Source organism: Bacillus rossius, chromosome 7 (genome assembly GCF_032445375.1).
Source record: "Bacillus rossius redtenbacheri isolate Brsri chromosome 7, Brsri_v3, whole genome shotgun sequence".
NCBI lineage: Eukaryota > Metazoa > Arthropoda > Insecta > Phasmatodea > Bacillidae > Bacillus > Bacillus rossius.
Window position 1 is genome coordinate 56,427,994 of NC_086335.1, and position 23,031 is coordinate 56,451,024.

The 23,031-nt window shown below is 37.5% G+C and overlaps 1 protein-coding gene across 2 annotated transcripts; it reads left to right on the top strand.

Annotated features, from left to right (window-relative positions):
* The first annotated feature begins 208 nt into the window (after window positions 1-208).
* LOC134534080 (uncharacterized) lies at window positions 209-19,529 on the top strand. 2 transcript variants are annotated; one of them, XM_063372108.1, is made up of 8 exons: window positions 209-328; window positions 5,822-6,043; window positions 6,378-6,515; window positions 9,180-9,296; window positions 10,544-10,657; window positions 13,138-13,447; window positions 14,842-15,087; window positions 15,491-19,529. In XM_063372108.1, the coding sequence occupies exons 2-7, from the start codon at window positions 5,900-5,902 to the stop codon at window positions 15,084-15,086; spliced, it is 1,068 nt and encodes a 355-aa protein (XP_063228178.1). In that variant the 5' UTR covers window positions 209-328; window positions 5,822-5,899; the 3' UTR covers window position 15,087; window positions 15,491-19,529. The 2 variants fall into 2 exon arrangements, with proteins under 2 accessions (XP_063228178.1, XP_063228177.1); XM_063372107.1 differs by lacking the exon at window positions 209-328 and adding an exon at window positions 425-598 and having other exon boundaries at window positions 14,842-19,529.
* The last annotated feature ends 3,502 nt before the right edge of the window (window positions 19,530-23,031 follow it).

A 23,031-nucleotide genomic window follows, 5' to 3' on the forward strand; every position in this document is an offset into this window, starting at 1 on the left:
TGGGTGTATGGTTGAGACAGGATTGGGTCCCGGTCTTAAATTAATGGCGAAGGAGGTTTAAGTATTTTTTTTTCTCATTTATAAAATTCTCAACAAGTTTTAACATACGAAAAAGCAATAATAAGTTTTTTCCTAGTTTCAATGAAAACGTATCTCTTTCTAATACCTATGTTCTATGATGTATTTGTCTTTGTCAATATAAAAAATATTTCATATCATAACAAGAAACATTTGACTATAGCTGACTTTTGATATCTGATATGAATCAATTGATAATGCGGGTGATAGAAGTTTCACTGAATCGTTCTCTGCTGTATAATCAGAACAAGTAAATATTGCATCTTAACTTATGCCTATTTTTTTTTATATTTTCAGACTTATATTGTCAAATTGATAATATTATTAAGTTTAAAATGGTGGTGGTTATAGGAGCTCGTGTGCTTCATGTAAATGTGTAAATAACGGATAATTCCGCTGTGGAAAGATAGTTATTTTTTGGGTGGCTGAGAGAACGATTGATAGAAATGTTCAGAAAACACGTGGTTGAAGCACAAGGAATAGGGGTCAAACTCAGTAGCAATGAGATTTGACTTCTATGGTACGTTGCAGGGTGTGTGAGAAAGTGTGGAGGGGAAAATAGCAGGGAGGGAAATTTGATGGGTGTGGAGTTTGGTTTCACCTGAAATGTGAAGGAATCAGAGCTGAGTACAAGCAGTTGGGAGAGGATACGGGCGAGTGGAAACTTAGAGAAATGTTATGGTGAGGAAAATAAAGAAGGAGGAGGCAGACAAGGGAAAAGTACAGGAAAAGGAGGTGAATGAAAGGAACACAGAAATAAATATGCTTGTTGGGGAAGAGGGTGCTATGTAAGGGCAGGAGATAATGATGTTAGGGGGAGTAGTGAAAACCAACTGGAGGGAGTTTTAATGACTGGCTGAGAGATACTATAAATGGAGAAATTATGGAGGGAGGAAAGGAAATGAGCCAGGATTGGAACAGGGGAAAGGGTAAAGTGGAAAAGGAGCTATCTGGGAGAGAAAGAAATCTTGAGGGGCTGATAAAGGGTATCAGAAGGGAAGTGGACTTGTTGAAAGGGGCAAAGGAACAGTGGGAAAAAAAAAAATGGAGGAGGTTTTGAGAAAGCTAGGGCATATGGTGAAATTGTTAGAGGGTAACTTGGCTGACATCCAGAAACAAGTTCAGGATGAAAACGGAGCAAAGAAACAACAGAAATGTGGGCATGGATGGAAGATGAGTATTTAACACAGTGTTAGACGAGCTGCAGGAGAAGGTAAAGGAGGAAAGACTAAAGAGATTGCAGGCTGGAAGAGACAGAGATAGGGAATGACAGAAACATTTGGAACTTGAGAAACAATTGAAATTGTTGGAGGAAAGGGGGCAAACTAGAGATAGGTTGTATTGCAAAGTGGTTAGGACCTGGCAAAGACAGGGTGAGCAACAAGGGAAGGGGAGGGGGACCAGAGGTGTAGGAGAAGGATGGTGAGTCAGTAATAAGGGGTTGGGCTAATTGGGGGGGGGGGGGGGGGTAGAAAAGGGAGGAGGGAAAGTGACAGAGCAGGAGTAGAGGAGAATAGTAAAGGTGGATCTGAGTTAGTGGGAAGGTGTGTAAGGGGGAGACAAATGGGTGTGAGGTGATTTTCGGGCAGGGGTGTAGGGGAGGGGTGACAGAGGCCTGCAAGAAGGTATGAACATTAGTAATAGGGGTCAGGAAAGAAGGAGGGAAAAACTTGTAGCAGAGCTGGAGAGGAGGGAAGTGTGGGGCTTCCAATAGAGATGAGGGAAACATAGCTGGAGAAGGGAAATTGGAAATTCTAGGAGAAAGGGCAGAAATGAGAGACTGAGGAAAGATATTTATAAAAGAGGGAGAAAGTCCCTAAAATATGGGGTATTGTGGATAAAGTGGAGGCAGAAGCATATCTGAAGAGGGAGTATTGTAGATGGGTAAAGGTTACGGGACTTGATGAAAAATGGGCTGCCTTTGAGAGACTTAACTATAGCAGATGGTGGAGTGTTTTGTGCCTGGATATAGGGTAGGGCAAGGGGGTGATCCTACCTTATGGGAGGGAGATAAGGGTCTTAAAGAGAAAGTGTAGGAGGCTATGTGCAAGGGCCAGGAGGAAAGGAGGGGGAGAAATAAAGTCAGAGATGAAGAAGAACCGGGGAGGAAAACAAGGGAGGCAAGGATGCGTACATGGAAAGGCTAATGGGAAAAGGGAGGAAAGGAAATGGGGCAGACCTTTACAGCGATGTGCAAAGGGTGAAGGTAGAGGAAGGAATAGCGGGGCTCAGGAGAAGAGAGGGGCAGGAATGTACGGAGAACAGGGAGAAGGCAAAATTTGCTACAGGAGCTGTACCTGTGTTTGTAAGGGGAGAGGTATGGGAGTATCGGAAAGTAGCAAATACAGTAAAACAGTGAGGTTTGCACCTGGTCCGAACGAGATAGGGAACAGTCACCTTAAGTTGGGGGTGAGGAGGTATGTAGATACTTACCTGTGATGCTCAAACAAATGCTGGAGGAGGGGAAGTTGCCAAATCAATGGAAAGAAGCAGTAGTGGTACCAATTTACAAGGGGGTAGGGATAAGAGTAACCTGACGAACTACAGACCAGTCAGCCTGACGTCCTGTGTAGGGAAAGTAATGGAAAGGCTGGCGGACAGTTACATGGTGGGAGTAATGATGACCTTGGTTGGGTGGGCAATAGACAGCATGGAGTCAGGAGAGGGTTCTCATGTAAAACCCAGATGGCGGGGCTGCTGGAGGATCTGGTGGAAGTGGTGGATGGGGGGAAGCAGATGGATGCAATTTTCACAGACTTTGAAAAGGCATTCAATAGAGTACCTCACAAGAGGTTAATGGAGAATGTAGAGAGAGATGTTGGTGGAGGATGAGAGGGTAGTTAGTTGGGTAGGAGACTTCTCTAAGTATAGAAGGCAGAGGATTAGGGTGGGTGAGGTAAGTTCTGAAGAGGGGGAGTGACGTCAGGAGTTCCGCAAGGGAGTGTGTTGGGGCCCCTGTTGTTCACTATAATGGTGAATTGGAGAGGGGTTGGAGGCCAGGATGAGAGTATTTGCGGATGATTGCGTAGTGTATGAGGTGTTAGGGGAAGGGTTTCATCTGCAATGTGACTTGAGCAGACTGGAACAATGGACGTTTCAGAATGAGATGGCGCTGAATGTTGAAAAGACGAAGGTGGTTAGGTTAACAAGGAAGAGGATTGTTAATGAGGGAAGTGTATTTGAGGAAGGGGCAGAAGATAAAGGAGGCCAAAGAGTATAAGTACCTGGGGTTGACCTTGGATAGGCAAAACAGGTTGAGCGGGTGGTGAGTAAGGGTAGGAGGGCGCTGGGGTTGTTTGGCAGGGGGCAGGGAGGTGGGTAAGGGACAAGGCATACTCCACATTGGTCAGGCCAGTGATGGAGTATGGGGCTGTGATCTACCTAGTGACTGAGGTAAGGGAGCTGGAGAAGGTGCAGTGTAGAGCAGTGAGGTGGGTGATGGGTATGTGGAAGAGATGGTAAGGGCTCGAGGGGGAAATGCATAGTCTGACTTAGATGATAAGGAGCTAGGGAGGAGAAGGGTGGAAAGCTTAGTGAGACTGTATAAGGTGACTAGGATACACAGTGGTAGGTATAAAGGGCGGAGAGATCACGGGTGGAAGTTCCAGAGGAACTGGAGGCGAACGGAACGGAGTAGGAACGCTTTTCTTGGCTGGACAGGAAGGGGAGGGGAATGGGTTGGAAGAAGAGATGCTAGGGTTGAAAGATGCAAAATATCTGAGAAGAATTGGGGGGGGGGGGGGGTTAATTGAAAAGGGAGGACTCCTTGCAACCGGGTGAAAGCTCAATTGCGAGCGTAATAGTCAATTAATTTCAATTTAATTCAATTCATGGTCAAAGTTTGACAGGTTATTTCACATAATATTATTTATATAATTTCTAACTCAACATACGAATGTTCGTTTACGATAGTAACTACCATCTTCGTTTAGTCATGCATTTTGCTTTTGGTTAATTTTTTAGACTAGTCTTGTCTAGTATAAATTTTTGATTTGATAGTATTTTTTAACTTAACTTGAATTAAACAGTTTAGGGCTTGTGTTATTCTTCCCATAAATGACTTGCAACTTAATTTTGGTACCTATTGATGTATACTCATTATTGCTATCAAGAAGCCACAAAAATTGGTATGTAAATAGGGTAGAAAAAATATTTCTGAAAATGTTATTTTTCGGCAAATATTCCTTGATTGTTCCACAAAACAGCTTCTAGTATGTTTAATGTCGCTAATGCTTATCCAACCTCTTATACCATTTACAGTATTTTTAATGTATAACTTAACCTAACCAACCATCCATGTTATTTGACAGTATTTTAAATTAACTCATTTAACCTAACACAGTTTTAACTGAAAATAACTTTAAATACTGCTATTTTTCTTTAGAGGACTATCAGGATAATTAGGGGAATCATGGAGCAGCCACACTTGCAACAAATTACCAAAAACAGTGTTTACATAACTTGGTAAAGAAAAGCTGGGAGCATTCCTAAAAAAGAGGAAACAAATTTTAAAAGTAATGTTCTTGGTTACTGAAAATGTTGGTTGATTATTCTGCAAAAGTACTTTTGGTATAGTTCCTAAATGGTTATGCACTATTTCACCACATTGTCATTTCCTCAGGAAAAGAAGGATCTACTGAATATGAGAAAGTGAACACGAACCCAAAAGTACCATAAATTTTATCATAAGACAACAAAATAAGTCAGTGGTAGTGCTCAATTGGTTTTTATATTCTTGAAGAAAAAAAAAAGCCTTAATGGTACCGTACTTATCTCCTTTTCATTGTCATTGCCTCAATTGTTATAGTTATGTGAAATGAATGTTAATATTATATTAATTTGTGCTTTTTCTTCAGACTACATTTCCTGTTATTAAATTATTTGACTGTCCAAGCAATGGGCACAAAGAGCAAACATTCAACCAATCAAATTCACATAGGTGTTTGGCTTAACACATTACCGAGTCTGCTGCCTGCAGATAGTGTGGCCTGTATAAGGCATAAGTACTAACACGAAAAATGGCCTTTGGCTCTAAAGTGTTATGTCATCCCTGTTAAAACCATGTGTTGGCTTTAAACTGGACTGCATCTCAGAGTCATCTTGGACTGGATAGTATCAGAATTTACAAGTCTCATACGAAGCAGTGGCTTCTTTGACAAGGCTTCAGAAAAGTATATTAATACTGTGAATATGCTGCATTGTGGCCTGCAAGTTTTTTGTGTGTTATTTTATGTAGAAATTGTGTTATGGTTAATAATTAATTAATTAATTACTAAGCAATGTACTACTATTTTGAGAGTATCTGTTGAAAGTAAAATTACAGTAGATTCGTTGCTGTAATCAGATGTTTTTGCAAGCAGTTGTAGGATAAAGTAAAAATAATTGAAAAATGTAATATGTGCCTAGTTCTTGAATTTGAATCAATCCAGGAATTAATAAAATCCTTATTTTTTTAAAGTAGAATAAAGTAAAAATAATTGAAAAATGTAATATGTGCCTAGTTCTTGAATTTGAATCAATCCAGGAATTAATCAAATCCTTTTTTTTTAAAAAAATAAATAGTTTTATTTTCATTATTTTTGTATAAGAAAAATAGAAAATTATATAACCATCCATGTATTGCATTAGCTAGTAGGCCTTCAAGTGTTCAAGTCATTGTACGCTAGTTGCTAGCTCACGTTAGGCACAATCTCATGACATTCCTAACTTAAAGCTAACGATTGTTTTCTTCTGTGATTTGCAGGCGATTTCTCAGCTTTATTTCTCGATGGTGGGTATAGATTAATTTTTGATACCTACAATCCGGATATGTTACTGACCAATGAGGACCAAAAGTTTTTTCTTGTTCCTGATCATTGTGATAACGACAAGTGTAATTCTTATTCTTGTTGGGAACCAGCGCCCCTCCATCGAGACCATAGTTTCAGAAACACACAAACAGATCAACAACTTAAAATCTTTCAAAGTAAGTATGCATGAGTTATCATAACAGTATCGAGTAGTACCCACTGTGTCTGTGAAATGTTGCAAAGTTGGTCGAAATGCTATTTCTTTAAATATTAAGAAAAAGCCAATGTTTTTCTTAAAATGATTTTATAGTTGTATAATGTAAATATGTATTAATTAGTTATTTTGTATTTATTTTTTGTATGAAAACTTAAAACATAATTATTAATTTCACAGGTTATAACATATGTGTGGATATAGCACAACTTAGGTTTTAAATTTTCTTGTCCTTAAGAAATTTATACAATTTTTATTGTTTCTTTTCTGGTAATAATTGAAGGGTTTTGTTCCAGGAAAATTTGGAGAAGGCAGAAGAAAAGCACTTAGTAGCAGATGACAAGTACCTCAATGTTTTGGGATTTACAACTAAGCCTCGCTTGTACCCATCAGATGTTTGGAAAAACACTTCACTCCCGATTATTGTCACGTATGTGAGTATCAGTGGTTCGTCACTCGAGCAAGCATTTCCACATTTTCCTGTCATGCAGTCAGTTGCCTGACCCGCTTCTGAGACAGCCCGACTTGCAAAATGTGGGTGGTTTTGACCGTGTCATCTCTCCCTCACGCCCGGTTGAACACGGGTGCAGTTCACCGATGTGGCATCTCCCGCCATTTAGGTTCAGACAGTTGCTAATGTTAGTTGTGTTTTAGTCAAGGGAATGAAATACCAGGTGCTTGGTCGCCACAACACTTTTTTACTTGCCTACTTTCTTGCTAGGAAAGCGCTCGTTTTAAATTGTTGAATTGTGATAAAATAATACTTGAAAATTTTCGACCAGTACACTGGTTCTGATTTGCCAATCATAATTTTTTGTACGTTATGCAAAAAAGGCATATGCATACAGATAGATGATGATTTTTATAGTACTTAATGGAATAAATGTTCTGTAGAGTCACAGAGGAAAGGCAAAACTTGTGATAGGCAGACCAATCAAAATTAGTGGACGGCACCACTAAGCACTTGTTATGCACTTCAACTATCAACGGGAAATAAAATATTTCTGTAGGGCCTATGCTGTTTTTAGTGCATTCTATACTGCATTTTATGGACCCATTTAGCATGGGAAGATTTTCCGTCCGCCACATTAGATTTCATAGTGTTAATGGTGTTGTGGTATTGTGCTGGAACAAAGTACGAAGAATAATCTGTTTACACGTGTCTTGTCCATCGTTGCATTGTGACACCAGCTTATGAGCTGTCATTGTACTGAAGCATGGTGAGTATGATTGTAACTAAACCAAAGCCATTAAAATTTTTGGTACTCAATAGTACACACATTATTAGCAAGGTTGTTACATGATTTTATTTAACTACATAAAAATAATATTATTACTGTTTGAAATTAATCTGTTATGAGACGTAGAAAAGACCAGTGGTAATATACTGAGACAAAGTGTGAATGCTTTTGGGTTAACTGAGTAAGACATTTTTAATTCAGAATTTATTGATCTGTGAGATCACATAAATAATAGAAAAGCACAATTTGGAAACAAAAACAGTGAAATATTCCATTCAAATAAAGTAAAAAAGCTTTTGATTCTATTTTAGTTTACCTACCTAATTTAATAGATATTAGTAAAAGCATTTTATTTGGAATCATTGGAAATGTTGAATGGAAATGTATATGTCTGGTAAATATTGAAGGTGTCCATGTTTTATGTCTTACTGTGTTTTATAAAGTCTGTATGTTATTTAATTTATTGTGTTGTGTGGATTTGTTTAGGTTATTAAAATTCTTTTGTTTTTCATGATAATAAATTTAAATGTGATAATTATGTTTTATTTTCCTAATGAATCTTATTCCAGAGGTGTTATATACTAATAAAAATATTGTCATTATAAGATAAAATACTTCAGACTGGCTTAATAATTTGTGGCATAACATAAAATTTAGATGATTGATTATTCAGAATTTTCTTTCACCGTATATTCTGATTTTGATTTTCTTTGGTTTACTGAAATCACTCCAGAAAAATTCTTTAAGTATCCTATTCTATAGGCCCTGGTTGATTGCTTTCCCAATATCCCCGCTCTGTGTTGTGTGTTTAACAGTCTCTAACTACCTCACTATTGACGAGAAGTTAAGCCCAAATAAAATATAAATAAAATACAATAAAGTGTGCAGTTGGCCAGTAAGCATGGCACATAGTATAGCGTGTCTCATCCGTAGTTTGCAGCGTGCATTTAAGTGTGCATTTACTCTTTCCAATTTCTGACATTAGTGCTCTCCTTGTTCCAGTGTCCTACGTTGCCAGTTTTACGCCATAGAGAAAAACAGTTTTAGACAACTTCATGATGTAATGAGAATTTTTATGAAAAGTATCTGCAACATTGTGTTTTGTAAAACCAAATTTGGAATGAAATTTATTGGAAATACATTTTTTTTTTTTTTTTGTATTTCATCAATAGCATAATCTGATGATATTCCATCTTTACTTCTAAGGAGACATAACTGAATGATGCCAACAATTTTTTTTATATTATTTAATATACAAATAGTAACTTCTGCCAGATAATAATTGGTTTTTTGTTTATAGCATTGAATTATTATTTTTTCTTTCATGATGAATGCAACTGGAATAATACCGTCAATAGACACTACTTTATTTATATTAAATTATGTATATTTAAACTTATCACAATTGGTATACAGAATGAGATTTGTAATGTTGACAAGCCAGGCAGGGGCATATCCAGGGGGGGGGGGGGAGGGGGGGGGGTTTAGGGGTTTTCAAACACAACCCCCCCCCCCCCCCCCCGCTTTAGCACCAAATCTTTAATTAATTTCTTATTCATCACTCAAACAAATTTCATATTAAAATTAATAAAAATTTTACCAATTACAATGTTTAAATTTAAGTACCGAAAACTGCTAAAATAGCACTATTTTACACCTTAAAATCCAAATTTTCCCGGGGGAGGACCCCAGGACCCCCCCGCTTTAATGCTTCTTAACACCCCCCCATACACAAATCCAGGCAGCATCAGTCTGGGGCGACAGTGGGCGAACCGACAGCGAGGCACTACAGTAGCACACACGCCTCGGCCCGTGCGATCGGTGATGCGCGAGTGCGTGTCTTGGTCGGAATTGCAGGCGCTGGACGGGCAGGAGCAGCACGCCGCTGCGTTCGCCCGCAACACGGCGCACTTCCTCCCCGGCCACACCACTGTCATCTACGCCCTCGGCCTGGGCCAGTACGGCTTGCAGACGGTGAGTCGCACTCTGCTTCGCCGGTGCGTCCGTACAGGCGAACTAGGCAACCGCCCAGGGCGCCAAGTAGCTGGGGGTGGCGCAGCGCGACACACAACAGCTGATATGATATGTTTAACGATTATTGAAACTAGATGAAAATGGATTTTTTTTTAACAGTTTGGAATGTTTATATTGATATAAGTAATTATTTTAAGTCCACGGTCACCTGTTTATGATTTGTAATAAGTAAAAAAAATAGTAAAAAAAAAACACAAGCCTGCTTATATTTCATTGTTGACAAAATCTTAGGCTTACGTGATGTATTTTGAGGCAAGGAAAATTTTTATGGCGGTGTCCGGCGGGGGTGATGGCAATGAGGGTTTTTCGCCTAGGGCGCCAATTTACCTTGCATCAGCCCTGCGCGCAGAAAATAAAATACTTGACATCATGTACAATTTTACATATTTTCGATATGGATAGCACTAGATCAATGGTTCTCAAAGTGTGCTTCTAGGGTGTGCCCTGTGATAGTGCAGAGAAATGTGTGTCCCGATATAAAAATAAATATAGCTACGCTATTAAACTTATTTCATTACCGATATACCATTCTTCTTATTAACACCACATTGTTATGTGTTATTTGAATGACTACTGATTCATGTTTCTTATAAATACAAGAACGACTAAACTTAAGGTATGTTCATTTTTTTCTGTAAATATATGTCTTAATTATTATAATAACATATTTCTCAGAAATTTATATATAGTGTGCTTACAATTATTTTTAGGATTTTAAATGTGTCCCGAATTCCAAAAGTTTGAAAACCAATGCATTAGAATAATGTTGCATGGCTTTTGGGTGTAACCATGTGGAAGATGACGATTTTGCAGGTTTTTGGTTGGCATTGCCATTGTCATCTTCAAGGTAGCATTGGAAGACCAAAAACCTAATTAGGAAACTGCTACCTTGAAGATGGTGACTTCACAGTCCACCGAAACATCTTGTGAATTCTTCGTCTTCGACGCAGCTAGGACCCACAAGCTAAGCAAACCTCAGACAATGGCTACGAAATCCTGCGATCATATCCTTATTAACTATAGGGTAAAACTTAATAAAAAAATTTTTTGTTTTGTTTTATCAGTATTCATATGTTGAAGAACCAGTGAGGCTACTTTTTCTGTTTGTTGTTGTAGATAGGCTATGTGAGTTTATGAGCATGCAGTTGGTTGCCAAGTGACTAAGATTTACAGTTCATCTGCTGCAGATCCAAAACCACTGCAACAGCAGCCGATGCGTGGTTGTGAACTTTGACCTAAGTGTTTTCCCATCGCATGTCGAAGAGGAGCGACTAAGTGCGTACCGGCCTCTTATTGTTCAGGTAAGTTTACAGCTTTCAGCTCACCCTTGACTTGGAACTCTAATTGAAAGTCTAAGTGCTTGCAAATGTTCCCCCCCCCCTCCCCTCCAAAGGCTGAGCTACAGTTGACACGAACAGAATGGTTTATAATTGAAACAAACAGGATAGTTATAACGATAAGTACTTTGTAAAGCCAACATTACCAATAATTGCCACTTTTGTAAATTGAGCTAGGTGTAGTGACAGTGTATGTATGTGAATGAGAGAAGGAATTTGTAAAAACTTAAATATTGTAAAATGGAGTTATGTGGCACAGTGGTAAGCCACTGACCCTACTGGAAGCAGTGGGTCTGGATTCTGCTCTGGCTGTCCTGAATGTTACTGGTACTTCTGAAAAACATTAACATTCCACAGCCTGTTTTTGCTGTTGTGATTTGCCATTAGGTGGAGACAAGATTTAATGGTTTTATTTTCAGGCTAATTTAGTTTTTAAAACAATAAATTCCTGTTGTTTTTTTTAAAAAATATAAATTATGTTTATTTATAAAGATAGTGTCTTAAAATGTGTTTTAAAAATGGTTTCGACAAAATGATGTAATATTGACTGTGATACATGATTAATTTTTATAATAAAATAATTTTTAATTATTTTGTCAAGGACAGAATTACATACAACAATAAATATAAATTCTCAAGCATTTGCATGTTTGAAAATTTATCAATGTCAGTAATGCAAACATCGGTTGATAAAAGATACCTAGGATAGATCATGAAACAAGGTAAAATAATTTTTTCTTATCCTTTTGATCTTTACATATTGGTGCAGAAGTCTTGTTAAATAAATCAAATTAAGTGTGTCCTTACGGGGGTGGGGGGGTTTCGGATAGACTGAAATTGCGTAACTTGGGCGCCACCACGTGTAGGGGCACGTGGACCCGGCCGTAGACTCCTTGCTCGGGGCCGTGACGTGACCCGTGTGGGGACTAGGCTCGATTCCCCCTTTGCGCAGTAGCACTAGTGGGCTCTTAAGGCGTCCCACACGCCTCGGGACTCAGAAGATTCCACACGCGACTGCTCAGTGAAACTCACAGAAGTCTAGGGAAAGCTCTTTATTGATGTCGAGCAGCACAAAGAAATAAAATGTTACATAATTAATTACATGAAAAGAGTTATTCACTGATACACTGAAATAACATGGCAACAGGAATATTACCCCGGCTTAAAGGCTGAGTAGGTCACCTCGTGGCCTGGCCTCGAAAGTTCGTTACGGATTAAGAAATAAAATATCTAACTAGATTTAAATAATTTTGTTAAAGAGCCATCCTCCCGGGGTAGTCCTCGAGGAAAAGAAAAAGGTTTAAGAAATAATTATGGAGCGACGGATGTTACCAGATCAGTGAAACTAAAATATTGAAGTCGACGAGGCGCGCACAGGCCTTCTACCCCGGGCGGCGAACGGAAGCTGACTGACGATGCCAGGGCATCATGGCTGCCGGGAAGCGTTAAGTTCCCGTTATGTTACCGGGTATCCACCTGGTAACATATTGACATAAAAAACCCTCTTAAACATTAAGCAAAAACTGACCACAGTGATTTACCATTACCAAACTTAACTTATTTTTAATTTATTCGTTAAAGTTCAAAAAAGTAATTGCGGGTAGTTCCGGGGTTGCCCGCCTGGGGCGCTGCACCGTCCTTACTAACTACAACTTAAAACATAAACACTTAGGAATTTAAAAAAGATGAAAATAAAAGGTTTGCATTACAATTACTTATTATTTTAATTACGTTTTTACGGGAACGTGGCACTGAAGCTACTGCCTCTTGCAGGGCCTAGGCTCACACGCACACCTGCACACGGGGCGGGAGGTTTGAAATAGAGGGTGGTGATGGGAGGAGAGGGGTGTCGACTGCGTGAGGCACATCGGGCTTAGGGAGGGCGTAGCCGCGGTCGACGTCAAGTGTATTATTAAATGATTAACTTTTGGTGATGTGAGTGTAGTCGGATTAACTTAATGATTTTAGTTGCTTCTCGGTGCTGATGTTACATTAATTTGTATTTTTGGTGTAATAACAGTGTATTTCGGTTTTGATGCGATTCACCGTAAAATCTTGTTCCTGGACACAGTCAATATCAAGAACCACACAGATGATATGCCAGGAATATTGAAAAGTGTAGGAAATCACATGCAGGGCTGCAACTAGAGTCTCGGGCATCCGGGGCGTGAATGGATTCATGCGCCCCCTTCCCCCCCCTCTTTTTTTTTGCACATACCACACCAATAAAGTGGGCCGGGGGGGGGGGGGGGGGGAAATGGTGCTACGTTGAGACGTTATTTTGTAAATCAGATTAGACATTCTTGGCGTGCAAGTTAAAAAAACTTTTTACCAGTTACCAGATGTAGTAGGAAGGAATTACAATGCCCCCACGGCTTTGCGCCCGGGGCGTGTGGCCCGCTTGCCCCCCCTGATCACGTGTCGACGGGACACCGCGGGCACAGGACGCGCTCAACAAGGCCGGCGCGGTGCTGTTCCTGGAGAGCGACCAGCGGCTGGTGAGCGGGCGCGTGGACTCCCTGGTGGGACGGGCCCGCGAGACGGGCGTGGCCAGCTGGGCAACGCGCCACGCCACCTCGTCGCTCACCCACCCCAAGATGTTCGACTACTTCCGCACCTCGGCCGAGAGCTTCCTCTTCCTGCCCATGGTGGAGGCGGGCCGGCTGCTGCTCTTCAACACGCCCGCCGTGCACTCGGGCGTCATGCTGCCCTGGGTGCAGTGCGCGCTCACGCACGACTGCATCCTGCCCATCGGTAACGCTCGTGTGCTTGTCTCCGTTGCCCAGAGCTGGACGGTCTCCGGGTAACAGGTTACAAGTCACATTTTGGTGATTTTTAGAGAACAAGTCACTTAAACTCTTAAGTACACTTAGAATATGTAATGCATTTTTAATCATTGACAACTATGTTGGTAAATAAAAGACTAATGCAGGAAAAATTTAGTATTTAAATTCAATTTTTATCTTAAGAGTTTTTTTTGATTCTTTCTGCAAAAAAGTGAATTCTTGACTTGTTACCTTTTACCCGGAGACCGTCCATTTATTTCATCACCCGTTCAATTTATTTTCAGTGTGATTTTTGTGGAATTTTTTTTTTACTTGTTTTACCTTTTTTGTTTTCGTTAATCCATATATTTAATTTGTATTCTACGACCGGTAAATGCTCTGCAATGTTGTATCCATTAATTTTTCACCTAAGAATCATTATGTAAAACACATGTTCCTGTTAGAGAGTTTGTAATTTTTTAGCAAATAATTTAAATATGTAATTTTACAGAAAATAATATAACTACAGAGAAAAGTTTTTAATTTGGTATGGCCATGGCAAATTAGGGATTTTGTGGATTATCGAACGTAGAGATTTATCCGTAAAATGTGAAATGTAACCGGCTAGAAAAAACAGAAAATAGAAAACGCTGTGCTGAAATGAAAACCGACAGTAACGATAAACTCTGCACTAAAAAGGCAGGCAGTGCACTAATGCAACCTGGAAGCCAAGGTCAACAGCCACAATTCACCCAAAAATAAAATTCTAGGCAGGCTGTATTTTGGACTGCAGTGACCAGGGGTTTGTTTCACGAATTTCCATCACGATGAATGGGATGGGAATTTTGTGTATGAATTAAATAATTTAACAAAATTGATATTGCTTAATTATTTTTTTTTTACGTAAATTCAGTTAACATCTTACTTGACGGGCGGATGGCCATGCCAGAAAAAATATGACATCAAAAAATTGCTTCTGTTTGGGCAATTTTGCTTATTTTCTTTCTTTTCTCCAACATAACCTGTATTTGCTTAGGCATTTTGCGATTAATTGCTGCAAAACCAATGTTTGTAACTTTATAGTTATTCCACTCAACCAGCACCACTCATCTGCTCTAAGATATATTTACTTCAACTCTGTAGCTTTCATATTTTACGAGTTGTAAGTGGTGTCGAATCCTCATTTGAAGCGACACGCAAACCCGAGATTTAAAGACATTCATATTCGTATTAGAAATTCATGTAAGAAGTCTGAACCTGAGCTGCTCCATGGGTGCTGGATTACATGCAGTGCCGAACATGGAATGTCGGATTGTCAGGGTAGTTCTGGTTGGGAATTTTTGTAAAATCCAAGTGGCACTGATGTCCATGGGTGCCCAACAGGAGCGCAGTCCGGCGGCTGTCGCTTCAACAAGAAGCCGCAGTATCGCTACGCCGGCTGCCACCGCTACGACGAGTCTGCCCTCAACATCGTGCTGGGGCTGCATTTTGACTTCGACGAGAGGCGCTACACGTACCGCGGCACCGAACCGCTGCTGAGGAAGCTCGGTCCAGAGGCGGTGGCCGCGGAGTTCGCCAGCCTGGAGGGGAATGCCACCGAGGCAGCCGACGGCCGGGACGCACCGTGAGGTCCGTGTGTTGTCGATCCTCTTGTGAGAATGTTACCGTTCGTAGCGAATAATTGAGGCGGTCCGCAGGGAAAAAAAAAAGGCATTGCTTGCTCATTAAATGAGTGGGGAAACAGATCATTAATAACAGCACCAATTTCATCTTCTGTAATATCCAGGTTTCATACAAAAAGACCATGGGTATTTAAATGAACCATTCTGTATTAAAAGGCCACATAGGACCCATGTGCTCTTTTTTTTTTCCTATACACCACCTAAATTATGTTTCCCATTATATGTGTGATACGAAAGTTGTTTTTCCTTTGTTGCATCTTCATTGGTGTGTGTTGTAAGTGAACTCTTGTTTATTCCAGTGTGCAGACTAAATTTTTATTTTGTCAATGTACAGTGCTTTGTGATTATAGGGATGGATGGCAACATTTTCAGCCATTGAGCTTCATAGGCTGTAATTTTTCTTGTAGCTGGAATTCATGGTAAGCATTCTTAAATGCTATTGCATTTGAGTAATATCGCTTGCAGCTTCATATTTATGTGCATTAATTCTTTCCGTTGTTCAGGCTGGCAACATTAAATTCTTTATGTATTATATTTTTTGATATTGTCAACACTATTCATTTGTACATAGTATGAATATTCATGCGTGACCATTAGATTTTTAATTGATTAGAGCCTTCGAATTGTTGGGCACCTAGTTTGCTTTGGCCCAGTTATAGTGTCTCTCATCTCGTCACGTGTAAAGTTTCATTTTTAGTCATGCTAGTATGATACAATTTCTTACAAATTAAATTAGCAGTGTATTCATGTGATGGTGCAAGAGGAGAACTAGGCTAAAGAGAATCAAACTGTGTGATTCTATGGATCCTTTATTGTTGTTTTTTAAATACCTGCATTCTTTCAAGAAAATGTATGGTATTTAATTTGAAACTCAATAGTATTGTAGAAAAAATGATATTTTTAAATTGAGAAGTAGAACTTTTGCCATTTGGGAAAAAAGTATCAAATGTAGGAGTAACTCATGTTCACGTACATGCATGATATTAAGAGTCGAGAATTTTCGTTTGAAACCTCAGAGCAACCTATTTCAAAAAGTTAAAATATTAATTATGTTATTTGTGAGTAAATGAAGACTCAGGTTAAGTATTTAAAAAATTGTATATAGTACAATCAATATTGTTGTAATAACCCCCAATTTGAATTCCCATTACTGGTAAAACTACAACTGATAACCATGTAATGAATACAGTAAACTTCAAGAAATTAACATTAATATGAAAGTTACATAATTCCTACCAAACAACATGTTATGTATTGACTGATAAAGAGAAAATATTTGGGTAGCAAGGATGCACATATCACTTGTCTTCTGTCAAGATGATGCAGCATCACACAAATATTTCTCCGAGTACTTCAGTTCCAGTTCACCCATCACGTATATTCCATTAATGCTCCATTTTTAAATTGTCACCTATTGAGTTAATTAAAAATTGGCCTTTTTTATAAACATGAATTGTATGGGTAATTCTCATGGAAACTAGAAATTCCTGTCCTAGCAATTTTTACAATAATCCTAAGCGATTTAGGATGGTATTTTTTTTTCCGGAAAGAATATCATCAAGGCTAAAAATGTTGGTCATAACTTAGGAACCGTACAGGCATTTGTGAAGAATAATAAATATATAGTACTCTGAAAATCATTCCCTCACTATGTCCCAAACTCCAGATTAAAACATTGTCTAAAGTTTTTATCGAAAATTTCTAAAAAAATCTGTTTGCAACTATGGCTTGTCTATTGTAAATACAACAACTTTTCAAAATTTCTCTGAGTTTAGGATCATAAGTCATGAACAAGTTGTCTAATGTTGACTTAACATGTGTCCCATGAAAAATTATCATTCCCTCACATCATTACCAACAGTCGATAAGTATGTATATTCTTGAGGACTTTAGTAGTAGTCTCATTAGTTTTTGATAGTTGGTAGTATGGTCACTTGTTCGAAATGGCAAATTGACTTCAAGCTTGTTAAAGTACTTGTTGGAAGAAGATGTCATTGTAATTTTTTAAAGATTACATTTTAAACAATCATTCCATCACAGCGAAGAATAAAGAAGGTAATTGTAATATTTGAATTTTGATGACGTAGTAAAGTATGTTTATAAGGTAGAAAGCGTAGAGAAAAGTTAGATGGTTACAAAAGGTTATGTTGCGAGATTTTGTAGGTTTTGGTTTATTTTGTCATTACCTCACATTTGATTATTTTCAGTTATATTATAAGTTTGTTCAAAGTAATGTTCAATAATCTCACTAGAGATTTTTAAAATCTCTAAAGAAGTACAACATTTTTGGTAATTTTATATTGATAGTTTATTGTTGTAATTGAACTGTGATTACTACTACGATAAGAAAAAGTTTTGGTTTAAGTATTCTTTTACTCATCTTCAAGTTGCAGTATGAGTTTTAATTCATAATTTTTAAGTTAATGTAACCTAGTAGAATTCTAAAGATATTTAAAAAATAAATAATACGATTTCATATGAGAAATGAATATAAACATCATTCCCTCACATTTGATTATTTTCAGTACTCATAAATTCGTTCAAAACTCATTTATTCTGGGGACCACAATATTTTTCACTTCTAGTAACATGAGTACTACAAATTTAAGAGAAAACGAAGATGAATTTATTTAATTATTTTTCGTTAATTTATTGATAGGTAATTTCGGGATTTCATGAGAATTACCCGTATGCTTTATGGTTCAATCCAATTTTGTTTGTGTCTGCATAATTTACTACCACACTGGCTCTGTGTCTGCTGAAAGGAGCTTGCATGACTCTTAAGTGGGCCAATGAGAATGCAGTTGTTGAACCATGTGACATCTACTACCTGCCCGAAGGATTTGTTTGAAAAGTAAAAGAATTAAATTTGCTGCCTCACCCAAAGAACTTAACAGCGCAACTCAGTTGTACAGGTACTTCGTAGACGCTGATGATGAAACAAGTGATTAGCTTCACACCACTTCATTTCTTAAGATCCACCTCTCATATATTGGAAACATTTCTACTTTTTACACTTAAAAATATATAAAATGGAAGCTAAAACAGCCCCGGGGGGGGGGGGGGGGGGGGGGGGGGGGAAGAGAGAACACGCAACATAATAATGTTCAATTTTTGTATGCTTGAATGAAAAAAAGTAAATTGAGGTTCAAAGGAAGCATGAATTAGGACAGCGGGAGATCACATTGACTGTGTTTTACTATATATAATTTTTTTATATATTTTTAACCAGTATAATTAAATTCTACAGGAAGCAACATTCCTCAGTATTACTGTAACAAAACCAATTAACTATTTTGCTTCTATGTATTATGCTTGAAATAAAACTGTTATAACTTGTTGCAGCTTAATGTAAGCATTCAGATTTTGCGCTTTTGTAAATGCATCATGATGAAGAATAGAATTATCGTTTAAAAGTAGCCCTTAGAGAAAAAATTTAAATCCTCAAATGAGAATAAAGGTTTTGAAACTTTCTTTGTGAAGTACATATTTTACAATGTTTCAAACCACGACTTTATGCTCATTTAAAATGCCAAGCTAATAGTAAATGAATGAGAGTTTTATGTAAAATGAGGTGGAAACATTGATGTGAGTTGGAACTGGTTCTTAAATTAATGTGTGTGTATTTATGTGTAATCAGACATGACAATGCCCTCTCTTATGTTGAGTCAAATGTTTGTGTTCCTTATTGCTGTTTTCTCACCATATTTACTTTAATTTTGTGTTTAATATATTTTGTGTGTAGTAAGGTTGAAGAGCTAAACAGGTGAGAAGGAATCATAAATTGTGTTCATATTTTATTTTGTAATTTGTAGATTTGTAAAATATAGTAGTAATATTATTTGTCAAAATGCCAAACTTTGCCAACCAGTTTTTTTGTTAAAAATTTTATTTTAGATTTACTGTAGGATCTTTATGTAGATGTTTATTGTTATTGTTCTTGTAAGACTTAAAATGACAAAGTTGTGTATTGTGGAGTAATGATAGAAGAAATATGAGAAAGACATCTTTAAGATCTATGAGAACATGATTGTTGTATGAGTGTATAAAAACAGATGTTATGTTAACTTCTATGTTTAACAGTTATACAAGACTGCCTGATCATTAATGGCAAAATTTTGACCAAAGTGATATTGTGGGAACAAGTGTGTTGGGTTAGTTTTATTTCAGGAAGATGTGAGTAGTCTATTGAGAAAGTTGTTATATTATCACAGTAACTTATTTTTTTTCCGGAACTGAAATAGGCATTAACTTTTTTTGTCAGTGTAAGTCAAAGGATTTTTAGGTTGCTGTTTTACTGCAATATGTTTAAAATTATTGCTAATTTGAATTGTACAAGTCCTAGAATACACAGAAACAGCAAAATAAATCCTTAATTATGTTTGTGGACATGCATTTTTCTGTTGAAATCTTGAAATTAAAATATATTTTGTCAGAATATTAAATTACCTAAAAAATGTAAATGTATACCAAAGTAATCTAAAATACTGAAAACTAATTAATTTCATAATTGTATTATTTGAACAGAATTTCTACTATACTATTAGAACAAATTTACAAAATACATATCTATTTACAATCCAAGGGAAGATTGTTTGGACATAAATACATTTCTCTACAAATACTGCCATAGTTATTTCAATAATTAGGTTTTCCACCAATACAGGCTACAAACTGAAACAAATACACCATAGTACATATAGGATAAAAAAAAGTTATGTTCGCGGATTGAGATTTTTTATTTTATAATTCAAGCAAAATTAACTGGCCAAACTTTAGCAGTGACATTAAAAGCATCCATCTATAGAAAATCAAGGTTAAGCTGAATGGTGGAACACACATCAGAATCAATCAACTTGTTTGGTGAAACTGGACCTCAGTAATTAAAATATTTCCAAAAGTTATCAAACACACTTTATGTTGAGATCTGAAATGCACACATTGCTGTTCCATTATTAGGTTTACTTCCAGAGCATTTTCCACAACACCTGGTTTTTAGGATTAAAGTAAATGTTTAATCCACAATTTTTCTCTTCCAATTTTACAAATCCACGAATTTGTGTTTTTGTGTAAAAGTCTTGCGTGTTGTGTTTACACGCTGACCATGAGATGCTACTGTCTGTCTATCATGATTTAAATTCGCAATAGATTTTATAAAGTAAGCTATCAGTCACTGCAAATTTAACATCAATATGAATGTAAGAACAGTGCATTGACTACAACAATTTGTTTATATATGGGCAGCAACATGTTATGCACAAACAATAAATCTTATAATTTAATTTGATGACTTTATAAGCACATAAATCCAATTTCAAACTAACTTCTTTTACATAAGGTACAGAAAATATTATATTTACATGTGAAGAAAGCTGCTACGTTAATCTTCTATTTACGAAATAAAGTTATTATATTGAAATGAGGTTACAATGTTTTCCCACAATACAGAAAATCTAACTGGTTAGTACAGTGTTACAGATTATAGGTGATTGTGGTTGTAACCTAACTGGGGAAAAAAAAAAGAACTACCTTACTTACCCGCAGAAGGGTCACCCCTTTGTATGGGTCACACAATTTTGGGCAAAAAAAAAATCAAACATTTTCATTGTAAGGGTCACCCTCAAATATGATTCACGCAATGTAACTGTCTCCAGTAGAATACAAGGAAAGTCTTTATGGTCAGTGTCTCAACTTACTGGCACTGATGTCTTTCAGCCTTCCTCCCCCTCCCCCTCCCCCCTAAACAACAAATACAAACGAAAAGAATGCTATTTTTTATACCCATGTTTCCCTTCCCATCTTCCCCAAGAGAGAAAAGACAGCAGGCTTTGTCAGTTCCTTCAATAAAAACACATATGCCCGTTACGGCAGTTTAGTCATGAATGAAATGATGCAGTACAAAACAGGAAATCTCATGCAAAACAATGTTTGGACACAGTTGCGTCACAAAAACCTGTCGAGATAGATGTGATAATTGTGTACGGCGTCAGTTCACGAGAGGGGGAGGGAGAACCATAAACACTACTACTTGGCCACACACGCACTCCCTCCACCTTCCTTCTCTCTCTCTCTCTCTCTCTCTCTGGTTTATTATTAGATTCCCCCCCTCTTGCCGAGTGCTGGCTAAGTAGCTTAACGACACAGTCCATGAAGCTTTACACACTCAGCTGAGATATTTTAACTAAACAATTAATATTTACTAGTGACATATTTATTAAAAACCAATATAGGCTAGTTATTTAAGCATGCAGTAAAAAAAAAAAAAAAACTACCTACCCATACATGGGTAAATACTGTACGTATTTTGTATATTAATGCTAGGCGAGTTGTACTAACGTTGTCAGCTTACTGGCAGGAAAATATGGCAATTACCGCAAGAATCAATTTATGTGAATCTATTTTACATCCAAATTATCAACAATTCTTACGACTTACCATACATATGATACGATTCCTTACAGCTTGCGAATCAACGGTTCCGATTCCAGGTAGAATCGGTAGAACAGAAGCATCAAAGAATCAACATGCCCCCATCCCTAATGAATACACAGCACAGAAAATTCCAAAGAAAGGAATTAGAAAAATATCACAGCCAATACGTACACAGTGGGGTTATAAGGATGTTGTAGTAACAATACCCTCTTTTATCGCATAATCGTCGCACGCGCGTAATAGTCGCACCCATATTTTAGGGCGTCAAAATTTAGATAAAAAAACCTCTCGCGTAAACGTCGCATGATGTTTTTGGTCCCGCTATTAGATGCCGAGCGCTTTGTGTAGGGATTTTTTTTCTATATAAAACGATGTATTTTAAAGTATAAATATAATATTTATTCAGAAATTACTGTGTACTTATTTAAATAACGGAAATACGAAGCTGTCTGATGATTAATTTTCTTTTAAAGACTTTTTAAACGTTATAATCTTCATTGCTCGTCTGAGTCGCCGCAGTGTACCGCTTACAAAAATGTAGCCAGCGCTCGTTGCAATCATTAATGTTTGGTTATGTTGCTTTCCCTATAGAGCGCGCACATGTAGTCAAATATCGATATATCGCTGATTGTAGGTATCTTTTCCGTATAAAATGATGTATTTTAAAGTATAAATATAATATTTATTCCGAAATTATGAAGCTGTCTGAAGTGTAAATTTTCTTTCAAAGACTTTTTAAACGTTATAACCTTCATCTGTTCCATCTGCGTCGCTGCGGTGCATCGCTTACAAAAATGTGGCCAGTGCTCGTTGCAATAATTACTATTTGGTTATGTTGCTTCCCGTATAGAGCGCGCACACGTAGTCGAATATCGATATCTCGCCGAGTGCATGCAACGCGCGCTCTCTATCCGGTACAGACTTGACTACATTTGATATCCCGCACACTCGTGGTGTTTACTACGGTAGTTATGCATTCGTACGGCTTGCATTTTGATCACAGATTTTGTTTTTCTATTTAAAGTTGAAGAAAGAGTTTTGTTGCATGAATTATTAAATTAAATTGTTTGGCGTGCTCTTTTATACTTCACTTTGTAAATAAACCTGTTTTCCATGAATGGGTTTTGTGTTTATGAATACTTTATCTAACAAAAAAATTTTTTTCCTGCATAATTGTGGCACCCCTACTTTTCAAACTTGATTTTAGAATAAAATGTGCAACGATTATGCGAGAAAGCACGGTAACAGTAGAATACAGAAAAAGACCTTGGACAACTAGATGGCGCACACACGAACCCCACAATGAAACTGAACAATAATCTGGACAGCACAGATGGACACAGTAGGATTTGAGGTATTTATGTTTCTTGGTGCAACTGTCTTGTCATCGCTGTGATATTTTTCTGTGTGCGTCTATGCATTTACCTAACTTTTGACATTGGCTGATTTTGGCTTGTAT